Source organism: Rhipicephalus microplus, chromosome X (genome assembly GCF_043290135.1).
Source record: "Rhipicephalus microplus isolate Deutch F79 chromosome X, USDA_Rmic, whole genome shotgun sequence".
NCBI classification, from domain to species: Eukaryota; Metazoa; Arthropoda; class Arachnida; order Ixodida; family Ixodidae; genus Rhipicephalus; species Rhipicephalus microplus.
Genome location: NC_134710.1, coordinates 511,767,248 through 511,792,444, shown reverse-complemented (window position 1 = coordinate 511,792,444; position 25,197 = coordinate 511,767,248). Strand labels below are relative to the sequence as shown.

Here is a 25,197-nt window from a genome sequence, read left to right as displayed (position 1 = left end):
GCACCAGCCCCGTAGAAAGCCTTTATGTTGAGTCAAATGAGTGGTCGCTTCATCTGCAGAGAACTTACATCTCCTTTGTTTATTTCCTTAAGGTGAAAGCAGATAAGAAGCACCCCTCATACTCCACTATTAATGATTTGTCGAGCTCCATTCTGTTTCAAAACAGGCCTTCGATGAGGCAGCCCTTCTCAGTTCGCCTGAAAAGTCTAGCTGAGGAAACTGGAGTCTCACTTGAACATAGTTTAATGGCTCCTGTAGCATATCTGCCACCGTGGCAATGGCAGACTATAGACTGTGATGTGTCCTTTCTTGAAGTTACAAAACATGCGCCTATTGCCCATATCCAAACATACTTCCTGGAACTTCAACACAAATACACACGTCCTGAGTTCTTTACAGATGCCTCCAAGTCCAACTCCTCTGTGTCCTACGCTGTTGTCGGCCCATCCTTCTCGGATGCTGGCCCTCTACATCCAGGCACAAGTATCTTCACAGCGGAAGCTTACGCGATACTTGTGGCAGCTAAACACATCAAACAATTACACATTCAAAAAGCAGTAATTTATACAGACTCCCTCAGTGTGGTAACGGCTCTGCACAGTCTTAAAAAACAAAAAAACCCGGTCCTCATCTCACTTTACTCCATTTTGTGCACACTCTACACACTCAAACAACATGTTGTAGTGTGCTGGGTGCCAGGGCACCGTGAGATTCAAGGCAACGTGAGGGCGGATCAGCTCGCTGCATCCGCCCACAAAAGCACTGCCCCTACACCTATATCAATCCCGGCCCTCGATCTTAAGCCGTCTCTCAAACGAAACCTCAGAGTATACTGGCAGAGCAAGTGGGATACACATACACAAAACAAACTACACGTTATTAAGCCACACCTTGGTCATTGGCTGCCCGTATCGAAATCGCGTCATACAGAGGTAATACTAACGAGACTCAGGATAGGACACACATACATGACACACACACACCTTTTGTCTGGTGGCGATCCACCATTGTGTGACAGATGTGGGGAACCATTGACAGTCCTTCACATTTTAATTGAGTGCAAACAATTGGACACTGTAAGAGAACAACACTTTCCATTACCCTACAGACAACATATACCTTTACACCCTGCAATGTTCGTCGGTAGGGAACCGCTTTTTAGTCACAAATCATTGTTAGCGTTTTTTAAAGAAATTCATAGTTTCCATATCATATACCCAGGCATCCCGTAGCATGACCTCTCCAGAGAGGTTTTTGCTGCGGTGGTTACACAAGAAAGCACTTGCCTCACGGCCCTTGGACGCAAGGGTATAAACGAGTGAGGCACTTGTGCTAATGCCAATCATATCCACCATCGTCTTTTATTATCACCAACTTTTGTCATCTATTCACACCACACACACCTTTCACGGCATGGTCATGATTTTATCACTTGTATGTTTTTACCCGCCTTACCGCGAGGAATTTTATGGCCCTTATACAGCCGCTTATCACAATCATTGTCCATTTTTTTTTAGCAAGATGAACTGGCGCTCTTTGGCCGTGAAACGGCCCTTGCGCCATAAAACATCAAACATCATCATTGAAAGGGATGAAGGTTTTTCTCGTAATTTTTTTAATCCAGTGCTTTCTGCGCATGGCATTTTTTTTTTGCCTCGGGGAACATAAAATAATTTTACTCCTTTCTCTAACCTGCTGCTGCACTGAAATGCGCAGCAGCCAGACATTTCCACAAAAAACGAAATTCAGAATTCAACTCTGAAGCACGTTTGAAGCGAGGAGCCTAGAGGGTTCATGGCATGCGTGGTGAATGAAAAGAGCGCAAAATCTGTGTGCACGTTTCACATGACATAAGGGTCACCTGACTAGCTGTCTCAGCCATTAAGCACCTCTATCGCGGCGCCGGATGCGCCGGCGCCGCGATAGAGGGGGTGAAAAAAGAGGAGGTCGACGGCGTGGCTCGAGTGATACGGCGTAGATCAAGGAGTGTCGCTACTTTACAAAAGATAAGAGCCTTATATTGCACTACAGTTAGTGTATATGCTACCTTTAGGTAACCGAGTTCCGCCACTGATAGAACTCGTCGCTCACGTCATTGGCCGAGTGCGTTCACATGCACAACAAAACGTCTATTTTTGGAAAAGGCAACTTTACAGCCACACCACCGCTGCCCAAGCAGTCTGGCGAGACGATCCCTCTGAGTGCGGATCCCTCTGAGTGATTCCTTGGTGTTGTGAAAGTGTCTTCTGTTGTCCGTTTTTAGTGAATGTCAGTGATAATGGTGTCTGTGCGGCGCAGCGTCGTGACTCAGTGCTGGGTAGTTGCCACGATGACAGGATGCCACAGCTATGTATAGATATGCCGATAATTCTCATTTGCTTACGTTATTTGCAAACCACTGCAGGATAATTCTAGCAATTGTTCTATCGAGCCACCTGCTTAATCGTATAAACAGGTGAAAAACTATGTGAAACAAGCGATTTGCAGAACTTAAGTTGTCGCGAATCGTGTATGGGGTTCTTGACAATTAATCGTGTACACCCCTCTCGACAAATTAAGTCAAGACGTTTTCATTTTCTATTTAAAACGAAAATGTCTTCCTTTGGTGACTGTCACTGAACAAGCTACAGCATCAGTAATAGCTAAGACAAGCATTTATTCAACATTTCCTTCTTTTTTCATCGAAGCGAAAGTCATAGCGCGAGCAAAGGATTCTGAACGAGTGAGAAAACGCACAGTTTCTGGGCTGCATCAGCTCCTACATTCGAAAGAGGTGGCTTTCTTTTTCTGTATGACATGGATGTCTCAGCGAACAAAATGACGGACCTATGCGCAACTCTGCTACCTAAAGGTAAACGTATACAGTAACTCTATACTGCGCTAACCATGATGATGATGATGGTGATAAACTCTCGTGAGCAGAATGCCACCTTGATGATGATGATGAGTAGTTTTTAGTGGCGCAAGGGCCATTTGATTGCCAAAGAGCGCCATTTCAATTGACTACAGATATGAACAATGATATGGTGCGTGGTTGTAAAGGGGCCTTAAAATTTCTCGCTCTAACGCGGGTTAAAACATGAAAGTAATAAAATCATGACAGTGGCATGACATATGTGTGGAGATAGCTGATGGCAAATTGTCATGATAATAAAACCATGATGAAGATGTAGTCACCGCAGCCACGACCACTCTATAGAGGTCGTGCTACGGATGACCTCGAAATATCGGGTGAAAGCTTTGCACATCTTTTAAAAACGTAAAAAGTGTTTGCAGTTTAAAAAGCGGATCCCTACCGATGAGCATCCCAGGTTGTAGAGGGAGCTGCTGTCGGTAGGGCAGTAAAAAGTGCTTTTTTCTTAGAGCATCTAGCTCATTGCACAGGACGAGAACCGTAAGGGGCTCTCCACATCTCTCACAATATGATGGATCACCGGTAGACAGAAGAAATGAATGTGTAGAATGTGTGTGTCCTGTTCTAAGCCTTGTTAGTATTACTTCTGTGTGTCGTGATTTTGATAGGGGCGGCCAATGACCTAGTTGCGGCTTAATAGCATGGAGTTTATTATCTGTGTGTTTATCCCACATGCTCTGCCAATACCCCCTGAGCTTTCGTTTTATAAAAGGTTTTAAGTCAAGTGCAGGGACTGGTGTTGATGCATTGGCAGTAGTGACATTGGCGCAAGCAGCCAGATTGTCGGCCAAAACGTTCCCTTGTATTTCACGGTGCCCTGGAACCCAGCAGACAACGACATGCTGTTTTGATGTGTAGAGTGTGCACAAAAGTGAGTAGAGTGACACCAGCACGAGGTTCTTGTGTTTTTTAGGAGTATTCAGGGCTTTGACCACACTTAGAGAATCTGTGTATATTACCGCCTTTTGTAATTTTATCTGTTTAATGTGTTTTACGACCGCCAGTATTGCGTAAGCTTCTCCTGTGAAAATGCTTGCATTAGGATGAAGAACGCCGGCCTCGGAAAAGGATTGGCCTACCGCTGCATATGACACAGAAGTGTTTAACTTTGACGCATCAGTAAAGAACTCAGGGCATGTGTATTTATGTTGTAGTTCTAAAAAGTATGTATGTATGTGTGCAAGTGGTGCGTGCTTTGTGACATCAACAAAAGAAACATCACAGTCTATAAGCTGCCACTGCCACGGTGGCAGATATATTGCAGGAGCCATCAAACTGGGTTCAAGAAGAGGCAAACCTGTTTCTTCGGCCAGGCTCCTTACACGCAGCGCGTAGGGCTGCCTAAACGAAGGACGGTTCTCGAACAAGCCAGAACAAGACAAATCATTATTTGTGAAATGGGAAGGATGTTTCTTGTCTGCCTTCACCTTCAAAAAGTACAAAAAGGACAAGGAACATCTTTGTAGGTGGAGCGACCATTCATTCGAATCCACGTACAGGCTCTCCACAGGGTTGGTGCGGAAAGCACCCGTAAAGAGACGAATGCCTAGATGGTGGACAGGGTCGAGAATTTTCAAGGCTGATGGTGTTGCCGACTGATAGATTATAGCACCGTAATCTAGGCGTGTGCGTACGAGGCTTTTATATAAGTTAATTAAACATTTCCTGTCACTACCCCATGTAGTGTGTGACAACACTTTCAAAATGTTCATTGTTTTTAAGCACCTGTCCCTTAAATACTTGATGTGTGGGATGAAGGTTAGCTTAGTGTCTAATATGAGACCAAGAAACTTGTGCTCGGTCTTCACTGACAGAGGTTCACCATGCAGGTCAATGTCGGGATCAGGATGGAGGCCTCTCTTTCGGCTGAACAAGACACAAGTGCTCTTTTGCGCGTTGAGTATAAAACCTGTAGTGCCACCATCACCATCATCATTTCTCAATCACCGCGCAGCGCCTCTCGCACAGCTGATGCTAGCTCGAGCTGCGCGAGGATTAGAACAAGCTAGCGCACTTGGTGTGTCGGACGTGGAAAGCCACGCGGCTCCGCTTCAGGCATGGAATAAAGTGGCGAGAGAACGACACGACCACGTTAGCCGCCGTTTCGTCTTCCTCTCTCGCTACAAACCATTCTCGTTTGCCCATTGAGATACCTTGTTCAACCCTAGTTGAACTTGACGTTCGCACATTGAGATGTTGCACGATTTGTAACCAATCTGCACATCATCGACATATATGCAGTAAAAAATATTTCGTGAGAGAGACAGGTGCAAGGAATTCATTTTAACTATGAAAAGTGTGCAGCTCAATACACCTCCTTGTGGCACTCCAGTTTCTTGGACAAATACTCGAGATAAGACAGTGCCAACTTGGACACGGAATGTACGGTTGGACAGGTAGCTTTCGATAACTGTCATCATTCTACCCCGCACACCTAAATGTGACAGGTCTCGCAATATGCCGAAGCGCCATGCATTGTCATATGCCTTTTCCATATCGAGGAACACAGAAAGAAAAAATTGCTTATGAACAAAAGCATCGCGAATTTGTGCTTCGATACGGACAAGGTGGTCAGTGGTGGACCGAGCCTCTCGAAACCCAGACTGGTATGGGTCAAATAGGCCACTAATTTCAAGGAAGTGCATCAGGCGCCTGTTAATCATTTTTTCAAAGACTTTGCAAATACAGCTGGTTAATGCTATTGGCCTGTAACTGGAAACTGAGGCCGGGTCCTTGCCTTGTTTTAGGATTGGGATAATGATAGCTTCCTTCCAGGCTGAGGGTAGCTCGCCAGAAGACCATATCGCATTATACAGAGAGAGGAGAGCTTTCTGGGTTTCCGTGGGCAGGTGTTTTAACATTTCATATGCCACACGGTCCGGGCCTGGGGCAGATTTATTGCAGCAGTTAAGTGAGGCTTGTAGTTCAGCTAAACAGAGAGGTTCGTTGTATGCCTCATGTGTTGTGGGCTTGCGCTCTAATCTCTGTTTTTCTATTGCGGTTTTGTATCGTCGGAACGCTTCACTATAGTGTGTTAAGCTGGAGACCTGTTCAAAGTGCGCTCCGAGAGTGTTTGCCTGGTCTTTCAAACTCTCCCCTTGTGTGTTCACTAGAGGAAGCGAATGTGCTCCTCGTCCTGCCATCTTACCAACCATGCTCCAGACTCTCGACTCATCTGTGTATGAGTTAATGCCGGATACAAATTTGTGCCCACTTTCTCTTCTCGCCTGTCGGCGTGTCCTTCTTGCTTGCGACTTGACGTTCTTAAAGTTTACAAGATTCTCGGCTGTGGGCGAGTCTCTAAGTAACCTCCATGCCTTATTTTGTTTTTTTCGAGCATCACGGCACTCATTATTCCACCATGGTACTCGTCGTTTGCTTGACGGTACACATGTTTGGGGAATACATTTTGTTGCTGCATCAACCAGGAAAGCTGTAAAGTAGCATACAGCATCCTCTATGCTCAATGCCGCCATGTCAGTCCAAGATAATAAAGTCATTTTTTGAAACTTTTCCTAATCAGCTTTGTCGGTGAGCCATTTCGGAACTTGTGCAGGACATGTATTTGTTATTGATGTGCTGATAAGGATAGGAATATGGTCACTACTATATGGATCATTAATGACTTCGCATTTAAGTAGAGGCAGGAGTGATGGGGATGCTGAGGTCTATTGCTGAGTACGTATTGTTAGCGATGTTGTAATATGTTGGCTCTTTCCGATTCAGCAGGCACGCACCGTAAGAAAAAAGGAGCTGTTCAATCAGGCGACCTCGAGCATCGCAGCGACAGTCACCCCATAGCTTGCTATGTGCATTGAAATCTCCAAGGAGGATGTAAGGTTCTGGAAGTTCCTCTATGAGGGACTCGAATTCATGCTTTTCAAGACGGTGTTGTGGAGGTATGTAGACAGAGCAGATGGTGACAAGCTTATTCAAAAGAACTGCTCGAACAGCCACCGCCTCAAGGGATGTTTGTAGTGGTAGGTGTGTGCATGCAATCCCTTGATTGACTATAATGGCAACACCACCAGATGGCACAATGGCATCATTCCGGTCTTTCCTAAAGATAACGTAATGACGTAAAAAGTTGGTGTGTTTACGTTTCAGGTGTGTCTCTTGTACGCACAGCACCTTAGGTGTATGTTTGTGTAAAAGTTCATGGATATCGTCGAGGTTTCTCAACAGTCCTCTGACGTTCCACTGTAGAAGTTGTGTCATTTTAATGTAGTGTGGTGCTGTGTGTACAGAGGTGTTGCGTTAGTTTACAGGGCCTTTTGAGGGCCCTGTGATTCGAGGTTTTTCTTTTTTGGCGCGCTCCAAGGAGTTGCGCCTATCCTTCGGCGTCTGAGGCGCCGGAGGAGTGGGACTTGTATCCATCACCTCTTGTGAGGTGGTGGATGGTGCCTGCTGGGCAGGCACATTCACTGAACTTTTGGACCTAACTGCGCCTGCAGTGGTCCCAGGTTCGGCAGACACCGGGGTCTGCCGGCCCTGTTTGTCGGGTGGCGGAGCAGTACAGGCTGCTCCAGCCAGGGGCGCTGGCGGCACGACCGCGGCCACACACTGTGTGACATTCGCGGGTGCCGAGGCATGTGGCGCGGCGCCTTGGCGCGTCACATCTGCAAAGGAGGGATAAGATGGGTTGTGTATTGCGAAACGTTGGCGTGCTTCTTGGAATGTGAGATTGAATTTAACCTTAAGTTCTACTATTTGTTTCTCTTTTTTCTATGCGGGGCATGATCGTGAGTAGGCAGCGTGATCTCCTTCACAGTTCGAACAATGGAATGTTTCTGAGGTGCAGTTGTCCGATATGTGTTGAATGGATGCGCACTTTGCGCAAGTGGCACGCCCTCTGCAACTCTGCGATCCATGACCGAAACGTTGGCACTTGAAACATCGACGAGGGTTGGGAATGTATGGTCTTACACGAAGCTTACAATAGCCGGTTTCGATTGATTCTGGTAGGTCACTTGTTCCGAAGGTAATTATTACGTGTTTTTTAGGGGTCCGTTTGTTGTTGCGACTTATTGTTTGTTGTTGCGACTTATTGTTATTCGTTGGACTTTGACCACGTTCTGGTCCTGCCAACCTTCGAGCAGCTCACTTTCAGAAAGCTCAGTAAGATCATCATCAGAAATTACGCCACGGACAGTGTTCATGGACCTGTGTGGGCCCACCGAAACAGGGGTTTCCCCAAAGGCTACAAGCTTAGAGAGCTTTTCATACTGAGCTTTGTCACGAACCTCCAAAAGAAGATCGCCACTTCCCATCTTTGTCACTTTATAACCTGGGCCTATTGCTTCTGTGAGAGTTTTGGAAACGAGGAAGGTGAAATGGCTCGGACTGTCTTGTTTTCGTTTTGACTGTGGATTACATGGTACTTTGGGAATGTCGGCTTTGGTGTGTTAGGCAGGAAAGTATCATCGGTGCGCCACCTTTTTAGGGAGCGATCAGGAAGGAGGGGAAAAGCTTTTGCCATAAAAATACTATAAAGTTCGGCAGCAATGGTGGCCACCCACCACCGTGCCCAACAAGGGGACGCTACAAGGTTGACTAGTGAACACTTGGAGACGCCAGCCATGCATCGCCGCTATAACCGAATATAACTACCCAAGGTTGGGTAACTACACAGGGTTAACCCTCGCCGCCAGGAAATTCGGAAGTAAACGGAAAAGAGAAGATGACAGGACAGATAAAAAGTGAGAGATAAAGACGAAGATGTAGGAAGAGAGTGATAGGAAAAGGCGACTGCCGATTTCCCCTGGGTGGGTCAGCCCAGGGGTGCCGTCTACGTGAAGCCAGGGCCAAAGGGGTGTGTTGCCTCGGCCGGGGGGCCTTAAAGGTCCAATCACTCAGCATTGGCTCAACCCCCAGGATCCCCTTTTCCCCGGACACGGCAAAGCCACGCACGGCTAGGCATGGGAGGGAGCCGAAACTCCCCCGTTAGCTCGGGTCCGTGGTGTCGCTACACACCAAACGCCTACTTGCGCAGGCGCCCCTGCGGGGCAGAATGCCACCTTCCGCTCGATAGTTGCGAATCCTAAATGAGGTTTACTCGTGGGACATGCATGCACCATGAGGCGCAAACGACATTACAAAGGTTGATAGCACCCCCACAGCGTACGTTCACAGGTTTTTTTTCCCCGTTTTTTTCCCTCTTCTGCACGTGGTCATGCTAGTGGTGCATCAAACGTTTTGAGTTGTCGCGTGGGTCACATTTTCTCAGCTGTTGAAGTTGATCAGTTGCACTCAATGGCTACGGTGCTTGGCTGACCTGAAACACGTGGGTTTGATCGCAGCAGCAGTGGTAGCATTTCCATGGAGGTGAAATGGTGGAGGCTTGAGTACTTGCGATGTCAGTGCAAGTTAAAAAAAAACACCAGACAGCATTGATTGATTGATTGATTGCTTTATTTGCTTCGTCACAGTACAGTGTAACAGGAGGCGGAGGGAAAAGCCGTAATGACGGCTTGAGGGATCCTCCGCCCCCTTTGTGAACAATGGCAGCAGATGAAGGACATCACAATATCATACACTTTCACATTGTTTTACGTAAAGATCATGCCACAAAGGAAGAAAACCTGAAAACGTAGTTGATACATAGCTTACACAACAAAGAAACTTGCAGCAATCTTCTGCACCTGAATAAATACATAGTTTATAGAACATATAACATAGTTTGCTACATAGTTTATAGAACAAAAATAGCCGCTAATTCTGCGACACTTAAATGAGACACATCTATACCTTTGCTAATATAAGTATTCAGAATTCGCGGTAGAGTACATCGAAGCATCTGAAAACCATAATTAGTGCGAAAGTACGGAACGTTCCACATTTCTGTATTTCTTGTTACATACGCCTTTTCCTTTAAGCAAAGATTCGCCATTTCCGTAAACAAAAAGTTTGCGCGTTTGCAGCTAAGGCAGTACTCTCGTAGTAGTCTGTATTGATATAGGTCATTCACTTTGATTATCTTATATTTTTTAAACAGTGGGTCACTAGGTGCTAGAGCTGTAGCGTTGTCTATCAGCCTCAGTATTTTCTTCTGTATTCTCAGTAATTTTGTTAAGTTTGTTTCTGTAGTTGTTCCCCAAACCAAATAGCAATAGTTAAGATAAGAACTAAACAGCGATTTGTATATCAATAACTTCACCGAATTGGGGATGAGGTACCGCATACGGCTGAGTATTCCAGTTATCCGGCCTAATTTTATTTGAATATTATTTACGTGGTCATCCCATTGCAAAGAACTGGAGAAATGTACCCCAAGTACTTTCACTGACTTCACTATTTCTATATCTGAGCCTCTAAATACAATATTATTCTTCAAAGTCACTTGTTGACCTTTCGAATGAAAAACTACCGCTTTTGTTTTAGTTGCATTTATTTTTAACTTATTGTTACTTGTCCAGTTGTCTAACTTCTGTAAGACGTCATTAGCTTTATTAGAAAGAATAACATCTGATGATGAGGTGACAAATATACTCGTGTCATCTGCATAGATAATAAACTTAACTTCTGGGGAGATATGGACTATGTCATTAATATATAAAGTGAATAATAAAGGGCCAAGAATGCTCCCTTGTGGTACCCCTGAAATTATATTTTTCTTATCTGATACTAAATCATTTATCGAAACAAATTGACATCTATGCGCCAGATAGCTTTTAAGTAACATGAGTGGGAGCCCGCGAATGCCATAATGGTTTAATTTTTCAAATAAAATGCCGTGGTGAATGTAGTCAAATGCTTGTGTGAAATCCACAAAAATTCCGACCACTTTATTTTTTTGTTCAAATTGTTGTAGAATATATTCTTTTTGATCCAGTAGGGCGAGTTCTGTAGACATGTTTTTGGAAGCCATATTGTGATTTTGTTAGGACATATTTGGTGCAAAAACAGGATAAGCGACTAAAAATAATTTTTTCGAAACCTTTAGAAAATACGGGGAGAATAGATATCGGTCGATAATTTGCAACGTTATGCTTGTTCCCCTTTTTGTAGAGAGCTATTACGCGTGCCGTTTGCATTTTCGAAGGAAAAACCCCTGTCGAAATACAGAGATTGAATATGTGTGTTAGTGCTGGACTGATCTGATCGATAACATATTTCACTGGTTTTATTTGTATGCCATCAGCGTCGCAGCTGCGACTGTTTTTTAAGCCGAGAAATACTGTGCGGACTTCTGGTTCGATAGTACCTGCTAAGAAAAACGTGTTTGCAATTTCTGGACCCAGAGTTCGGCAAGTAGCGGTTGATCTGTCGCTAAAGTCTCTGTAAACGAAGTAATCATTAAAAACATTGACCATAGCCTCTCCACTGACCAAGTTTCCGTCATGGAGTACCTCCTTAATTTCTTCTGTTTTCGAATTTCGGCCCATCAAAGAGTTTATTCTATTCCATAAAACATCTGCTCGTTTTGAACACACAGTAAATGCTTGTATATGATACAGCTCCTTTGATTTCTCCATTTCTTTACTTAAGGCATTCCGGAACTGCTTGAAAGCAATTAGGTCCGCCTCGTCGCGCGTACGTATGAATTTCCGGAATAATCTGTTTTTTCTGTCTATTTTACGTAAGAGTTCACGTGTCATCCAAGGTTTCCGACAACCTTTACGTTTTTTCCGCTGTTTATAAGGGAAGTGTTTTTTGTATATACAAATAAACGATTCTAAAAAAGCGTCATAGGCTGAGTTTGCATCATTTGAGTAAAAAACATTGTCCCAATGCAAAGTGCCAATCTCTAAACGGAAAGCATCTAAAGCAGCTGGCGAGACATGCTGATAACTATAAGGAATGTCATTCTGAATTAACGTAGGTACAGCTGTTTTTACAGAACAACATATCGCCATGTGATCACTAATAGGATACGTAAGGACAGCACAGGTAACACACGACAGATCACAGTTTGTGATAAAGAAGTCTATGGTGGTCTCCGAAGACAGACTAATTCTAGTGGATCTATTTATAATGTTTTCGCAACCGTTGCATGCAATAATAGTTTCAAAGTCACACTTTCTCGTGCTTTCATGCCCCATGTCAATATTGAAATCACCACCCAATATAACAGTGTATTGATGTTGATTTACAAATGTTAAGAAAACATCTAAAAATGCAAAAAAAATCAGACAAGTCACCATCAGGTGGCCGGTAACACACAGCAACTATGACATCTTGAAACTGAACACATAACATTTCGTAATGAGCAGTAACTGAAGTAAACTTTTCGAGCAATACGGCTGGTAAAGAATTTTCAAGTAGCATAGTGACACCACCTCCTCGACGACTTGGCCGAAAAACAGAGAACGTTTTCATATGAGGTAGTTCAAATTCTTCTGAAATATCCGATTTCCAGGTTTCCGTTAGCATAACAACATCAAAACAACCTTTCATTTGATTAAACAGACACTCGAGTTCATTTACTTTGTTTCCCAATGATTGTACATTTAAATGGAAGCATCGGAGAAAACCTCTTTGTACGTTTCCAAACCGCTTCGCTAACTCACGAAGGGCGATATATCCGAGGTCATCCATTTTACAGAGCAGTAAAAACAAACAAAAAAAAAGAGATACCAAGAAACAGCACAAAAAACTAACATCAATTGCTCAACGCTGACAAGTCATCCTCACACCTGATGACCTGCGCACGTTCTCCACTCTTCCTACGCACCAAGACCTTCCCATTGGAATGCCATGTAAAGTCATAGCCAACTCTCCTAGCCCAGGTTTTAGCTGCTAATAAAAGAGCCCGGGAACGCTTGGTCATATTCTCAGTTATGTAGACATTTTCTTGTTCCTGCCTCAAGGATTTTCTTTTTTCTAACCACATATTTCGAAGGTCCTGGTGGACAAAGCGAAGGATCACTCCACGCTCTCTACCTGGCCTCGATGCCATCCTGTGAATAGCGGAAATATCCGCCGGAGCAAGTTCCGTCAAACTCAAGGTTTTCGCAAGATCATTTACCTTGTTTAAAAGATTTTCACCTGCAGTCTCAGGAATTCCATGTATCTCCACATTTAGACGTCGGCTGCGCCACTCGAGGTCATCAAAATCAATCTGAAGCTGGGCGAGACCCTTAGCTGGATCCTCCTTCTCAAGTTTGTCGATCTTGCATTTTATGTTTTTTATTTCCCTGTCATGCCCACTCAAGCGTTCTTGAATTTTATCAAAGTGATCCGACAGCAACTGAATTGACCTGTCTATTCCCTCTACCTTTTCATTCAAAGTGAGGAGAGAAGTTAATTTCTTGTCTATGTCCATGATCGTAATCTTAAGCTGAGCATCTCCTATTTGATCAGCGGGCCGTGTGGTACTCTTGGATGCCCCCGGCCTGCAGGCCTCACACTTCCATGCTCTTTTCTTAAACGACTTTTTCTTTTCAGCATACTCCTGTTCACTCATGCCTGAGCATACCGAAGCATGAAAACAGAATTCGCACTCACTGCAAACAATAGCACTCGCGGCATCTTCAATTTCAGCTCTGCAACCGCAACACTTTGTCATGTTTGGGCCCCAAAATCATTCGTCCTCAAAACAAATCGCTTGGCAGCAGCGACAGCGAATGAAAAGTCGTAAACGAACAAGAACGAGAAGTTTAACCAACCTGTAAAACACAGCAGAGGTTATCCAACGTGCTTTCCTCGCCGTCGCCGCTGCCAAAGTGCCCTGCCAAAATCACGCCCCTGCGCAAAGTCTCTTTCTGTCGTGGTGCCGCTGCTGTTTGCTGATGATCTGCGCCGATGATCTGCGCCGTAGAACGACGCAGTTTCTTCCAAGCAGACAGGTAGAATGGGCGCGGGAAATTTGAAGTTCAGTCCAGGCGATTTTAGGCACAGCCTTGGGTCAAGGCACCACAGGAAGTTTTCGAAGTCAGCGCCTGTAAAACACAGCAGAGGTTATCCAACGTGCTTTCCTCGCCGTCGCCGCTGCCAAAGTGCCCTGCCAAAATCACGCCCCTGCGCAAAGTCTCTTTCTGTCGTGGTGCCGCTGCTGTTTGCTGATGATCTGCGCCGATGATCTGCGCCGTAGAACGACGCAGTTTCTTCCAAGCAGACAGGTAGAATGGGCGCGGGAAATTTGAAGTTCAGTCCAGGCGATTTTAGGCACAGCCTTGGGTCAAGGCACCACAGGAAGTTTTCGAAGTCAGCGCCTGTAAAACACAGCAGAGGTTATCCAACGTGCTTTCCTCGCCGTCGCCGCTGCCAAAGTGCATTGCTGAATCCCACCACAAAGAAGAGATGTTGCATGCATCTTTCCATAACGAGAATCAAGTTTTGTTTGCTTGGTGTCGTGGAGCCACCAAATGTGCCGCCCCACAACGGTCGGCAGCCGTCATTGCCAATGCGCTGACGATGTTACCGTAGCCCATAGAGTTTCATACAATACCTAGAGGGGAATCTGGCGCTATTGTTTACGTGGGCCCCTTTGGCGGCACTTGTAACTCCATGAGAATTATGGGAAGTACAGGCTTTGGATCTGCTCCGGATAGATTACATTCTTGAGATTCGCAACACTTGTTTGCCGAGTGTAAACCAAAGTGCTATGAAGTTATGCAGTGCACACAAGGCCGCAAAGGTCAGCGGTCTGCAAAGAAAAATGCGGTCAAAGGCAGCCAAACTGCTTTGTCAGTTGTTGTACCGAAGTTAACATCAAATTTCTCTCCCCCCTTTTTTTTCTGTTCACATGTACTATCAGTATCACATGAAATGTGAACAGTGAGAAGCAAAATCGTATACAGCCAAACCCCACTACAACGGACCTGATTGGGCAAGGAAAAATTTCATCAAAGCAAAAATTTCGTTGTAGTGTAATAATCGAAAAAATATAGCTGATCTGAGCTAGCAAAAGAAAGGAACTTTTATTTTCAAAATTCAAAAACTGTCAGCTGCTTCCTTTCCTTTCCCAGTAGCGTCACGACAAGGTTCTCACCCATGCATAGTGATGCCACGGTGAAAAAGTACGCTGAAACAACCGCTACAGCAACTTTCGTGAATGAACCCAACAGTTGCACTAACACACTACACCAGTCTGTGGTCAAAGTGTATTCGACAATGCGGAGATGAGGGCATCGTATCGTGGAGCAGTGACTTTTGCCTTATCCTATGCTATTCTTGTTATCCACCACTCTCGGGAGGCTAGTTTCTTTGATAATACAGACGAACAGCTGATTGATTAGATGCCACACTGGCCAAGCGAGAACCAGAACCAAAATCACTGGCATCGGAAAAGGCATCGTTCCACGATTGTACCCAGCAGCTGCGTGAACGGAACCATGAAATGAGCGGCTGAGCTTCAGTTTTGTATCGTCTGGAATTTTCATATTCTGAAAATGCATCAAAATCTGCACGGCAGTGCAGATTTACATTGGATAGGTGTTTTTACGTCTTAGCATCCCTTCACTGCAGTGAAACCACCTTTAGAGGAGGGGGGGGGGGGCTATTTGTTCATTTTGAATACTTTGAAATTTTAAATAATCTGATTCAAATAATAGTGAATTCACTATGAATTCACTATGGATATGAAGTGAATTCACTATGAATATGAAGTGAATTCACTATTTACATTCAAGTGAATTCGAATAGTGTAATATTCGAAAAAGCTTTGAGAAATCCGTTCACAAAATATCAAGCCAGCCTTACCCAGACTTTCGTTCCCTTAAAATGAAGTTACAGCAAATGTCTCCAATGGGAGCATAATTTCCATGAGTTTCCCTTGATAATTTCTAGACTATAACAAATCCTTGAGAATTCCCCGTTGGTAGACACCCTGCTGTGATAATAAAATGTTCTAATAAACACTTGCTGCAAGGACCACATTAAAAAAAAAAAGCCAGGCCTGCGCGGAAGTCGCAGCTCCGTCGCAGCGAAACCTAGAAGAGCAGCCTTTCAGAGCCTTTTCTAAACACTTATTGGGTAACTGCTACATGCCAACTTGCTGGGTACCCACTACGGCATGAATAATATTGATTTATGGGTAGTAGGTTGGCATTTGCTATGCTATTCTTCGTCATTCTTGCGTAGTATCCACTAAACACTTGCATGGAATCTTGAGCCAATTGTTCATGCAGTGGCCGACGACAATGAGGCATTATGCCTGAAGCACCGCAGTTAATAGGTGATCAAGAACAATCGTGAACTTACTTACAGCGCAACACCAGAAAAAAATACAGAACAGGGAAGGAGTAGAACAGAAACAAAAGACGGCGCTGACTCACAACTGTTGTTTATTGGAAAAAACGGGGTGAAAAGTATATATATAGGTACTGGCAGCCTACATCACAACATGCGCAGAATACGAGGTGCACCGAGGTAGCGTTATCACACTCATGGCAATAAACAAGCTTGGCCTAAATAACTTAATTCTTTTTCATGCAGTGTGACAGAACATTGCCGGAACATTGCAGGTCATGCGGTTGTCGTCCCATTTTTGAGAGAACCACCATCATCTTCAAGCATCCTAACCAGCTAACTAGAGAAATCGCTGAGGCATATCATATAAAGATTAGGGGTAGCAAGTGCGTTAGTGAAACATCCGTCACACTGCATGAAAAAGAATTAAGTTATTTAGGCCAAGCTTGTTTATTGCCATGAGTGTGATGCAAAGCAAATGCCATTTCAATATTTAAATGATAGGCTGCAGGATTACTTGGCGCATTTGAACTTGAACAACAAATTGCGACCGATGCATCCGTATCAAATGAAAAGGCTGGGGCAGGTATCTTCTCACGTTCCCTTGACTGGTCCTTTTCGGTTAGACTCCCAGATTACACACCAATATTCATGGCAGAATTATTTGCTATTGTACTGGCACTACGGAAACTTCCTTTGGGCGAATCGGAAGCAGTCGTAATTACAGATTCTTTTTCAGTATGTGCTGCTCTGTCTTCAGGAGCCAACTTAACACTTATGCACATGTTTCGACAACTCATACCGACAAACTTAAAAAAACTGCAGCTCTTATGGGTACCAGGTCATCGTGGCATATATCTCAATGAGATGGCGGATGCACTAGCCACAGTATCTCTTAGCGGTCTCATTATCCCGATTTTGCCTGATACGGCTTACGCGACAGCAATAAGGTTTAGAAACCTCTGTTTGCGTGAATACGACTGCTACTCATTGGATAAATATCGAGATTTCGCACATCTAAGATGCCGCTGGAATAGACAGTGGTGTGCAACACGGCACTTGGAAGTTACTTTTACAAGATTGCGTTGCAGAATTCCTCAACTGAATTATTATTTGCATAAAGTTGGTCTAAAGGCGTCACCTTTATGTCAGACTTGCCAAAAAATGGAAACGATAGATCACTTCTTTTTGTTCTGTCGCCGGTATTCTCATAAGCGGAAAAGATACCTGGTAGCTCCACTTGAAAAATTGGGATTAGAATTAAATGTGGCAGTAATTTTGTCGTTTGGCAGCATTAAATTCGGTTATAGCCACAGGGACGTCTGCTCTGCGGTATTTGAATACATAATTGAAACAAAGCGATTGCCATGTTAATCTGCCTATATATGTATGTATATGTGTGTGTGTGTGTGTGTGTATGTATGTATATATATATATATATATATATATATATATATATATATATATATATATAGACCCACCATTACCTCTGTCTCAAATCGCATCTGATGGCCTGCATCGCTCCCTGCTCAGATATACTCCTTTTTCGATTTTCGGCTTTCCTTTCTATATTTTTTTTAGCCCAAAATTACGTTTTCTTTGAAAAACCATTAGCCTTTTAGTTAAGATCCTGCCGCCCGGTTCTTGGCCGATCCCCCTTTGTGGGTGTGCGCCAGAGTGTCAAGGATCATCATCATCATCATCAAGATGGAGTAGCTGATGAATAAGCTCATATTTAACACTTGTTGAGAGTATATCAAAAAGAAAAGTGAAGCTATGCCCACTTATCAGTGCAGGTTGAAGTACCAGGTGGACCCTCATTCAAATCGCTCTTCCAAATAGAATCAGAGAGGTCAGTCTCGTTTGAACACTTTCCTGCTTGACCTGTTGAAAAATCTTCTGTCGAAGTGGCAGAACCACATGATGCCAGTTGGTTGCTTTGTACGGCCTGATGGGAGGCTGACACTATGGCCTACTGTGTTCACCACCGCTCCTATCCACAAATAGCTTTCACATATCGCTGCCTTCTAGAAAAATGGCACACTATGACAAAGTGCAAAACACAGTGATAAAACTATACTGCTAGATAATCTTGGGAAAACAGAAAATTCCAGGTCTGCACGGAATGTGCACCACAGTCCAAGAAAAAGCTAGATAAGCGGCCTTTCAGAGCCTTTTCTAAACACTCTTTAGGTAACCGCTACAAGCTCACTGCTGGGTATCCACTACGCCATCCTTTGTCATTCTTTGGAGAAGCGTGGTATCCACTACACACTTGTTAGGAATTACGTGCATTTTTTTATGCAGTGGCTGACGACGAAAAATTGTCTGAAGTGGGTATGTGCCACAATTAATAGGTGATCAAGAATAAGTTTTCTAATGAGTTGGAGCATTGGACGACCCACTCGTTATGCAATTCGCATTGCGTGACACCTGGCTGTTCCTTTGATGTTCTAAAATGCTTTATTACTCATATCGATGCGATTCCTTTCCCGACATCAAGCCTGCCTAAGGCCAGTTTAGCAATGATTTCTAAGCAGTGGCGTGGCTCAGTGGTGGAATGCTGGGCTGGCACGCAGTGGACACGAGTTCGAATGCAATGGTATCATTCGTTTTTTTCATTTACCGAGTTTTTTTTCCCTTTGATACTGATTACGAACACCGGCAACGGCGGCGGAAGACAACTACAGCGCTGCGCGTGACCCATCTCTTATCTCCTAACAGCTTTCCCTGTAAAAGAGAAGCAAGTCAAGATAAGCCTTATAAGTTCGTCCCAAATTGCTACACATCACTCGTGGAATAATAACATGGAAGCTTAGTTCGAATGAATAATCTTCCCAACTAACTGCTTCGATTTGTGCTTAATCCTCCTCCTTCTGTGCATGCTCTTGTGACCACTGTCCCATCGTTCATGATAGTACCAATACATGCAGAAATGTGCAAAAACTTGATCTAAGCAGTGTGCGGAAAGCCTTCAATCATATATTATTTATGCTCAAAGGGGACAGTCCCGAAAAAGTTAAAGCACCTGAGAGACTCGTGAAATGTCAATCTGGCTTTATTCTATCATACACATAATCACACACACTGTAGGCTCATTCTACAAATATGCTAACCATAAATTACAACATAAACTTTCTGCATTTTATGAAGTTTTAAACCCTCATAACAGACTAACCACACGGGCCTCTCTGATAGGAACTTGGCCTATCTGAAGTTCGTGGCCTGGGGACTGTGTTGATAGTCGAGCAGCAACAGAAGAAGCAGCCAAAGGGTGTCTCTCGCATTGCACAGCAGGCCATGTTGGAAGTCTGGGCTGCCTGGCAAGACTGGGTTCCCAGTCCTCAGCTGGCCCATTACACAGGACTTGCATTCTCAGTTCAGGTGTTCATCCGGTGTCGGTGTGTTTCCATACGGCCTAACCGTGCCCTCGATTTTTTTCTGTACAGGGAAATACCCTACACTACCAGTGCTAGGCATCTGTCCTGCCTACTACATGGGACAATGTCGTCATGCCGACCAACGTACCACATGTGTGCTATCATTTTCATGATAGACCATACTGACAAGACAAACTGAAGTGTATTTTAACAAGACAGCGCTAAAAAGCTTGTTTTAGAAAGCTTCCGGCATCGGTGTCGGCATCGTTGATTGTGAGTGAACAATCGTCATCTTGTGGGTGATTGAAAAATGAAAGGTGCAAAGAAAATAAATAATAAAAATGTCTAGGCTCGAGTGAGGACCAAACCCAGGCCATTTTCACAGCAACGCGATGTTCTACAACACAACCACACGTCTTCTTGCAAACATAGTTCGAATAACTTCCTCTGCTTGAAAATGCAGTCAAAATAACATCATGCTTCACAAACACATGCATCTTGTATGCAGGCTTCAGAAAACAACATTTAATATTGCAGTAATGCGTGCTACAAGCATTCACTGCCATCAGGCATCAGAACATGTGATTGCCATGATGACTTTCTCTGGGTTTAAAAAAGCCGCTATAAATTATGAAAAGCACACACATTACTTACACTACAGTGAATGCATGGCAAGCCCGCACGGGGCACCTTGAGTAATCTACGTGACGCTGAGTGGCGACACCGCGGACCCCGAGCTCCCAACATAAGCTGTGCCCAACCGTGGCGAGGTGTTTATAGGTGAAGGGTAGAAGCCGTAAACGGTGGCCGTCGGAGCCTTGGTAAAGCTCCGGCCGATGGGCTCCCTGCCTGTCTACCAGGCAGGGAGCTCCGGGACCTCTCTCGGCATCAGGGTAAACCGAGCGACGAAAGTACCCCCGTTCCCTGCTTTTCAATCTGTCACATGGCATTTTCCAACCCCCCCCCCAAACGTGATCGGCCCCCGACAAGGGGCCGCACCGAAGTTTCTTTCCCACCACTACCTAACTTGAGTCCTCCCAAACCGAACAACTTTCCTCGCTTCATGGTGATGGAATCGGTCGACCAATCCAAACCTCTTTCTTCACTGTCGGTATTTCCTGTGTCAAAGTTTCTTGAGAGTGTTGTTGGAGAGTCGTACAAGGCCAAAAAACAACGAACTGGCGAAGTCCTTGTCGAGCTCAGTAGACAGGACCAGGCCGACAAGCTCCTTGCTCAAACCCGCATCGCCGATCTGGCCATTCGAGTCACGCCCCACCGCAGCCTCAACAGCTCCCAGGGCGTGATTTCGGAGCCAGATCTGGCAAACGAGACAGAGGCCGACCTCCTTGAAGGCCTGCGAAACCAAGGTGTGACGGCAGTTCGGCGCATTACCATCAGAAGAGATGACAAGGAAATACCCACTAGGCACATAATCCTCACATTTGATCGGTCCAATCTTCCAGATTATATTAATGCAGGCTTTATCCGGTGCTCCGTCCGAGCGTACATCCCGAACCCGCGGCGCTGTTTCAAGTGCCAGAGGTTCGGGCATGGTACTAACTCGTGTCGGGGCCAAATAACCTGTGCCAAGTGCGCCCAACATGACCATCCCACTGATAATTGTAGCTCTCAACAACTTCTCTGCATCAACTGTCAGGGCCCACACGCGGCGTACTCCAGAAAATGCGAGAAGTTTCCATTGGAAAAGAAAATAATAAACATAAAGGTCACAGAGAACATCACCTTCCCGGAGGCGCGAAAGAGGTTCGCCTCTTTCCCTCTGGGGAGGTACGCCGACGCAGCTCGCCGGGGGGCGGAGCGGCGTCTTGTTTCGGCGGGGACCCAGTACCGCGAGTCGGACTTGGTCCCGCCCCCGCCCCCCCCCCTGGGTTGCCTCTTGCAGCCCAATCTGTCGCCACACCGCTTGCTGAGGCAGCAGCGGATGTGGTGCAAACCAGTTCTGTCGGGACCGGTGCCGCTCCCGCCTCGGCCTCCCCGTCCTCCAGTGCGTTGGAGGGTGCCGAGATGATGGACACCGCGGGCCCCGCACCGGATCCCACCGCCACCGCACCGCCCGTGCCACCTGTGGCACCCCCGGGGGTGGCGGCTCAAACGAAGGGCTCCCGAAAGGGGGCCAAGTCCGGGGGGCCCGGCTCGACGGGCACCCCTCGGACATCTGATGATGACATGGATGTCTGGCCGTTCCTGCCTGCCACGCAGCGCAAGGAGCGGCCTGTGACGGCTAAGCCTTCAGAAGGGCCTAAAAAGCCCAAGCCAAGAGTAACAGCCCCGAAAGACGACACATGAACACACACAAACACACACACTCCAGTCTTCCTAAATTCAAATAATGGGAACAGAAAACATAATCCAATGGAACTGCAGAGGCCTCCTTAAAAACCTGGACGATGTGTATGAGATTCTGCATGACAGACAGCCAAGTATCATGTGTCTCCAGGAAACCCACCTTAATTCTAAAAACACAAATTTCTTGAATAGGTATATGGTATTCAGAAAGGACAGGGTTGGCTGCACCCACTCCTCAGGAGGTGTTGCTATTATCGCACTGAAGTCATTAGCATGCCACCCTATCTCTTTAAACACTGTCTTCGAGGCTGTAGCGATCCGTACAATAATATTTAATAAGTTGATAACGGTATGCTCCGTTTACATCTCTCCGGATTTTTCACTTGTGAGCTCTGACTTCGAGGCGCTGGTCGACCAGCTGCCCGAACCGTACATCCTCATAGGCGACCTTAATGCGCACAACCCTCTTTGGGGCTCCTCCAGAACGGATGCCCGAGGTCGCCTAATAGAGAAGTTTCTTACATCCTCCGGATCATGCCTTTTCAACAAAAAACAGCCTACACACCATAACTTAGGACACAATACATACTCGCATCTTGACTTGGCTATTGGTTCCGCAGCTCTCTTTCCATGTCTTGAGTGGGGTGTGGGCACGGACCCATATGGTAGTGACCATTTCCCCACCTCATTAACGTATCTAGGTACAGTCCCGAGCAGTTCATCTTCCCATAAAAGGTTTAATGAATCAAAAGCAAACTGGAGCACATTCACACAAACATCTCAACTACACCACACATCCATAGAACACCTACACTTGGAGGAAGCCGCCCAACTCATCACGGCGCACATCCTTGACGCCGCCGAAAAGTCCATTCCCCTGGCCTCCAGTGCGTCCTGCAACCCAAGGCGGCCCTGGTGGAACGAGGACTGCAGGCGGGCGCGACAGGCCCAGAACAAAGCGTGGGGTGTCCTTCGCCGGTACCCCACGTCGGACAACCTCATTTCGTTTAAACGGGCAAAGGCTTTTGGGAAGCGAGTGCGTCGTGAGGCGAAAAGGGACAGCTGGCGCACCTTCCTCACTTCCATCAACTCATACACTGACACACACAAAGTCTGGACACGAATACGCAAACTAAAAGGACAACAGACACACAGCCTGCCCCTGGTTAGTACAACAGGGGACACACTGGAAGACCAGGCTAACACACTCGCACAACACTTCCAACACGTGTCCAGCTCAGCACACTACACAAACACTTTCATGAAACACAAAACATCTGTTGGAAAAAAGCCCTTACATGACAAAGAGAAATCGAACAGTTCTTACAACTCTGAATTCACTCTCTATGAGTTGAGGGCTGCCTTGAGCACGTGCAAAACTTCAGCTCCAGGTGCAGATAAGGTTACATACACCATGATACAGCACCTACACCCAGACACTCTTGAAACACTCTTACACCTATACAATAAAATATGGCTTTTGGGGCACATTCCTCGCTTTTGGAGGGAGGCCATAGTAGTAGCTTTCCTAAAGGAAGGGAAGGACCCTTCCTCTCCTGCCAGTTATCGTCCCATTGCCCTGACTAGCTGCCTGTGTAAGCTCTTCGAGAAGATAATAAACAGGAGACTTGTGTACTTTCTCGAGTACAACGGTCTTCTCGAGGGCTGCCAGGCAGGCTTCAGGGCGGGGCGATCTACCAACGATCAACTCGTTGCATTAGAGGCATATGTAAAAGATGCTTTCCTCCACAAGCAGTACTGCATGACAGTATTTTTTGATTTAGAAAAGGCGTATGATACTGCTTGGAGGTATGGTATCCTCATTGATCTCAAGTCTTTTGGCATTTCGGGTAACGTGTTCAACACGCTTGCCAGTTACATGTCCGAAAGAACGTTTCGCGTGCGTGTTGGAACTGCACTATCTAGAGTTCATGTTCAGGAAAATGGAGTGCCACAAGGTGGAGTTTTAAGTTGCACCCTTTTCATTGTGAAAATGAACTCACTGAGGAAGGCATTGCCACCGTCGATTTCCTGCTTAATTTATGTAGACGACGTACAATTATCTTTTAAGTCTTGTAACCTATCTGTCTGCGAGCGCCAAGTACAGCTTGGTGTTAGCAAGCTAGCTGGCTGGGCAGATAGGAACGGGTTTAAATTTAATCCGGGGAAGTGCACTTGTGTTCTTTTTTCTAAGAGGCGTGGCATCCGGCCGGATCCTGACATTCATCTTAGTGGTGTGTCAATTCCCGTCAAAAAGGAACACAAGTTTTTAGGAATAATCTTTGACGAAAAGCTGACATTCATCCCACACATAAAACAACTAAAACATAAATGCTTAAAAACACTGACTATCATGAAGGTTCTCTCGCACATTTCTTTTGGTGCTGACAAACAACTTTTATTACGTGTTTTTACCAGCCTAATAGGTTCGCGATTGGACTATGGTAGCGTTGTTTATGGGTCAGCAAGTAAAACATCCCTCAAAATGCTGGACCCGGTACTCCATCTGGGGCTCCCCCTGGCGTGTGGTGCATTCCGGACTAGTCCGGTCGAACGCCTCTATGTGGAGTGTAACAAATGGAACCTGCAACGTCAGCGAGCATACACAGATCTCCTTTATGCTTTTAAACTTTCATCCATGCCTCACCATCCTTTTAAATCAGTTTTTTATGATACGCCCATGACTGAACTCCTTTTAAACCGACCATCGTTCTCTGCGTCTTTCTCCTACAGAGCTAGAGAGGAAGCGTCAGAGCTTTCTGTCTCTTTTCTAGACACCATCCAAAGTTCTCCAACAGATTTTATAGCACCATGGCATCTCCGCGCTGTCTTATGTGACACATCTTTTACACATATAGATAAAAACCGAGCTCCCACATGTGCTATTCTGCAGCATTTCTTGCATCTGCAGCATAAGTATCAATGTGCTGAATTTTATACGGACGCCTCTAGAACTGCCACCTCTGTGTCCTGCGCTGCGCATGGACCCGGCCTTAGTGTCACTAAAACGCTGAATAGTCATACTAGTATCTTTACCGCAGAGGCGTATGGTGTTCTTCTTGTTGTTAATCATATACTTCAAAGCGACATCTCACAATCCATTATCTATACAGACTCCCTCAGTGTTGTGCGGGCACTGTCGTCAACAATGCCTTTGAAAAACCATGTTGTCAATCTAGTTGTCAAAGCTGTTATGTCTGTGTATGTACGCAACCTTGAACTGGTTCTTTGTTGGGTCCCTGGCCACTGTGGTATAGCCGGGAACGAAGCAGCGGATCGAATGGCTGCTGCTGCTACACTCCTAAATACAGTAGACATAACCACATTACCCTACACCGACGTGAAACCACACATCAGAGAACAACTTCGTAAAACATGGCAAACACATTGGAGTGAACAAACAGACAACAAGTTACACGTAATAAAACCACATTTGGGACCATACACCACCGACGCACGTAATAG

General features: G+C 45.4%; 1 protein-coding gene across 1 annotated transcript; it reads left to right on the top strand.

Moving 5' to 3' along the window:
• The first annotated feature begins 20,488 nt into the window (after window positions 1-20,488).
• Window positions 20,489-21,454, top strand: LOC142775570 (uncharacterized). Its single transcript, XM_075877027.1, has one exon. The coding sequence runs from the start codon at window positions 20,489-20,491 to the stop codon at window positions 21,452-21,454; it is 966 nt and encodes a 321-aa protein (XP_075733142.1).
• Window positions 21,455-25,197: the final 3,743 nt, after the last annotated feature.

Excerpts from the sequence above, each read along its gene's own strand:
- LOC142775570 (XM_075877027.1), top strand. The coding sequence starts at position 20,489 with ATGGTGATGGAATCGGTCGACCAATCCAAACCTCTTTCTTCACTGTCG.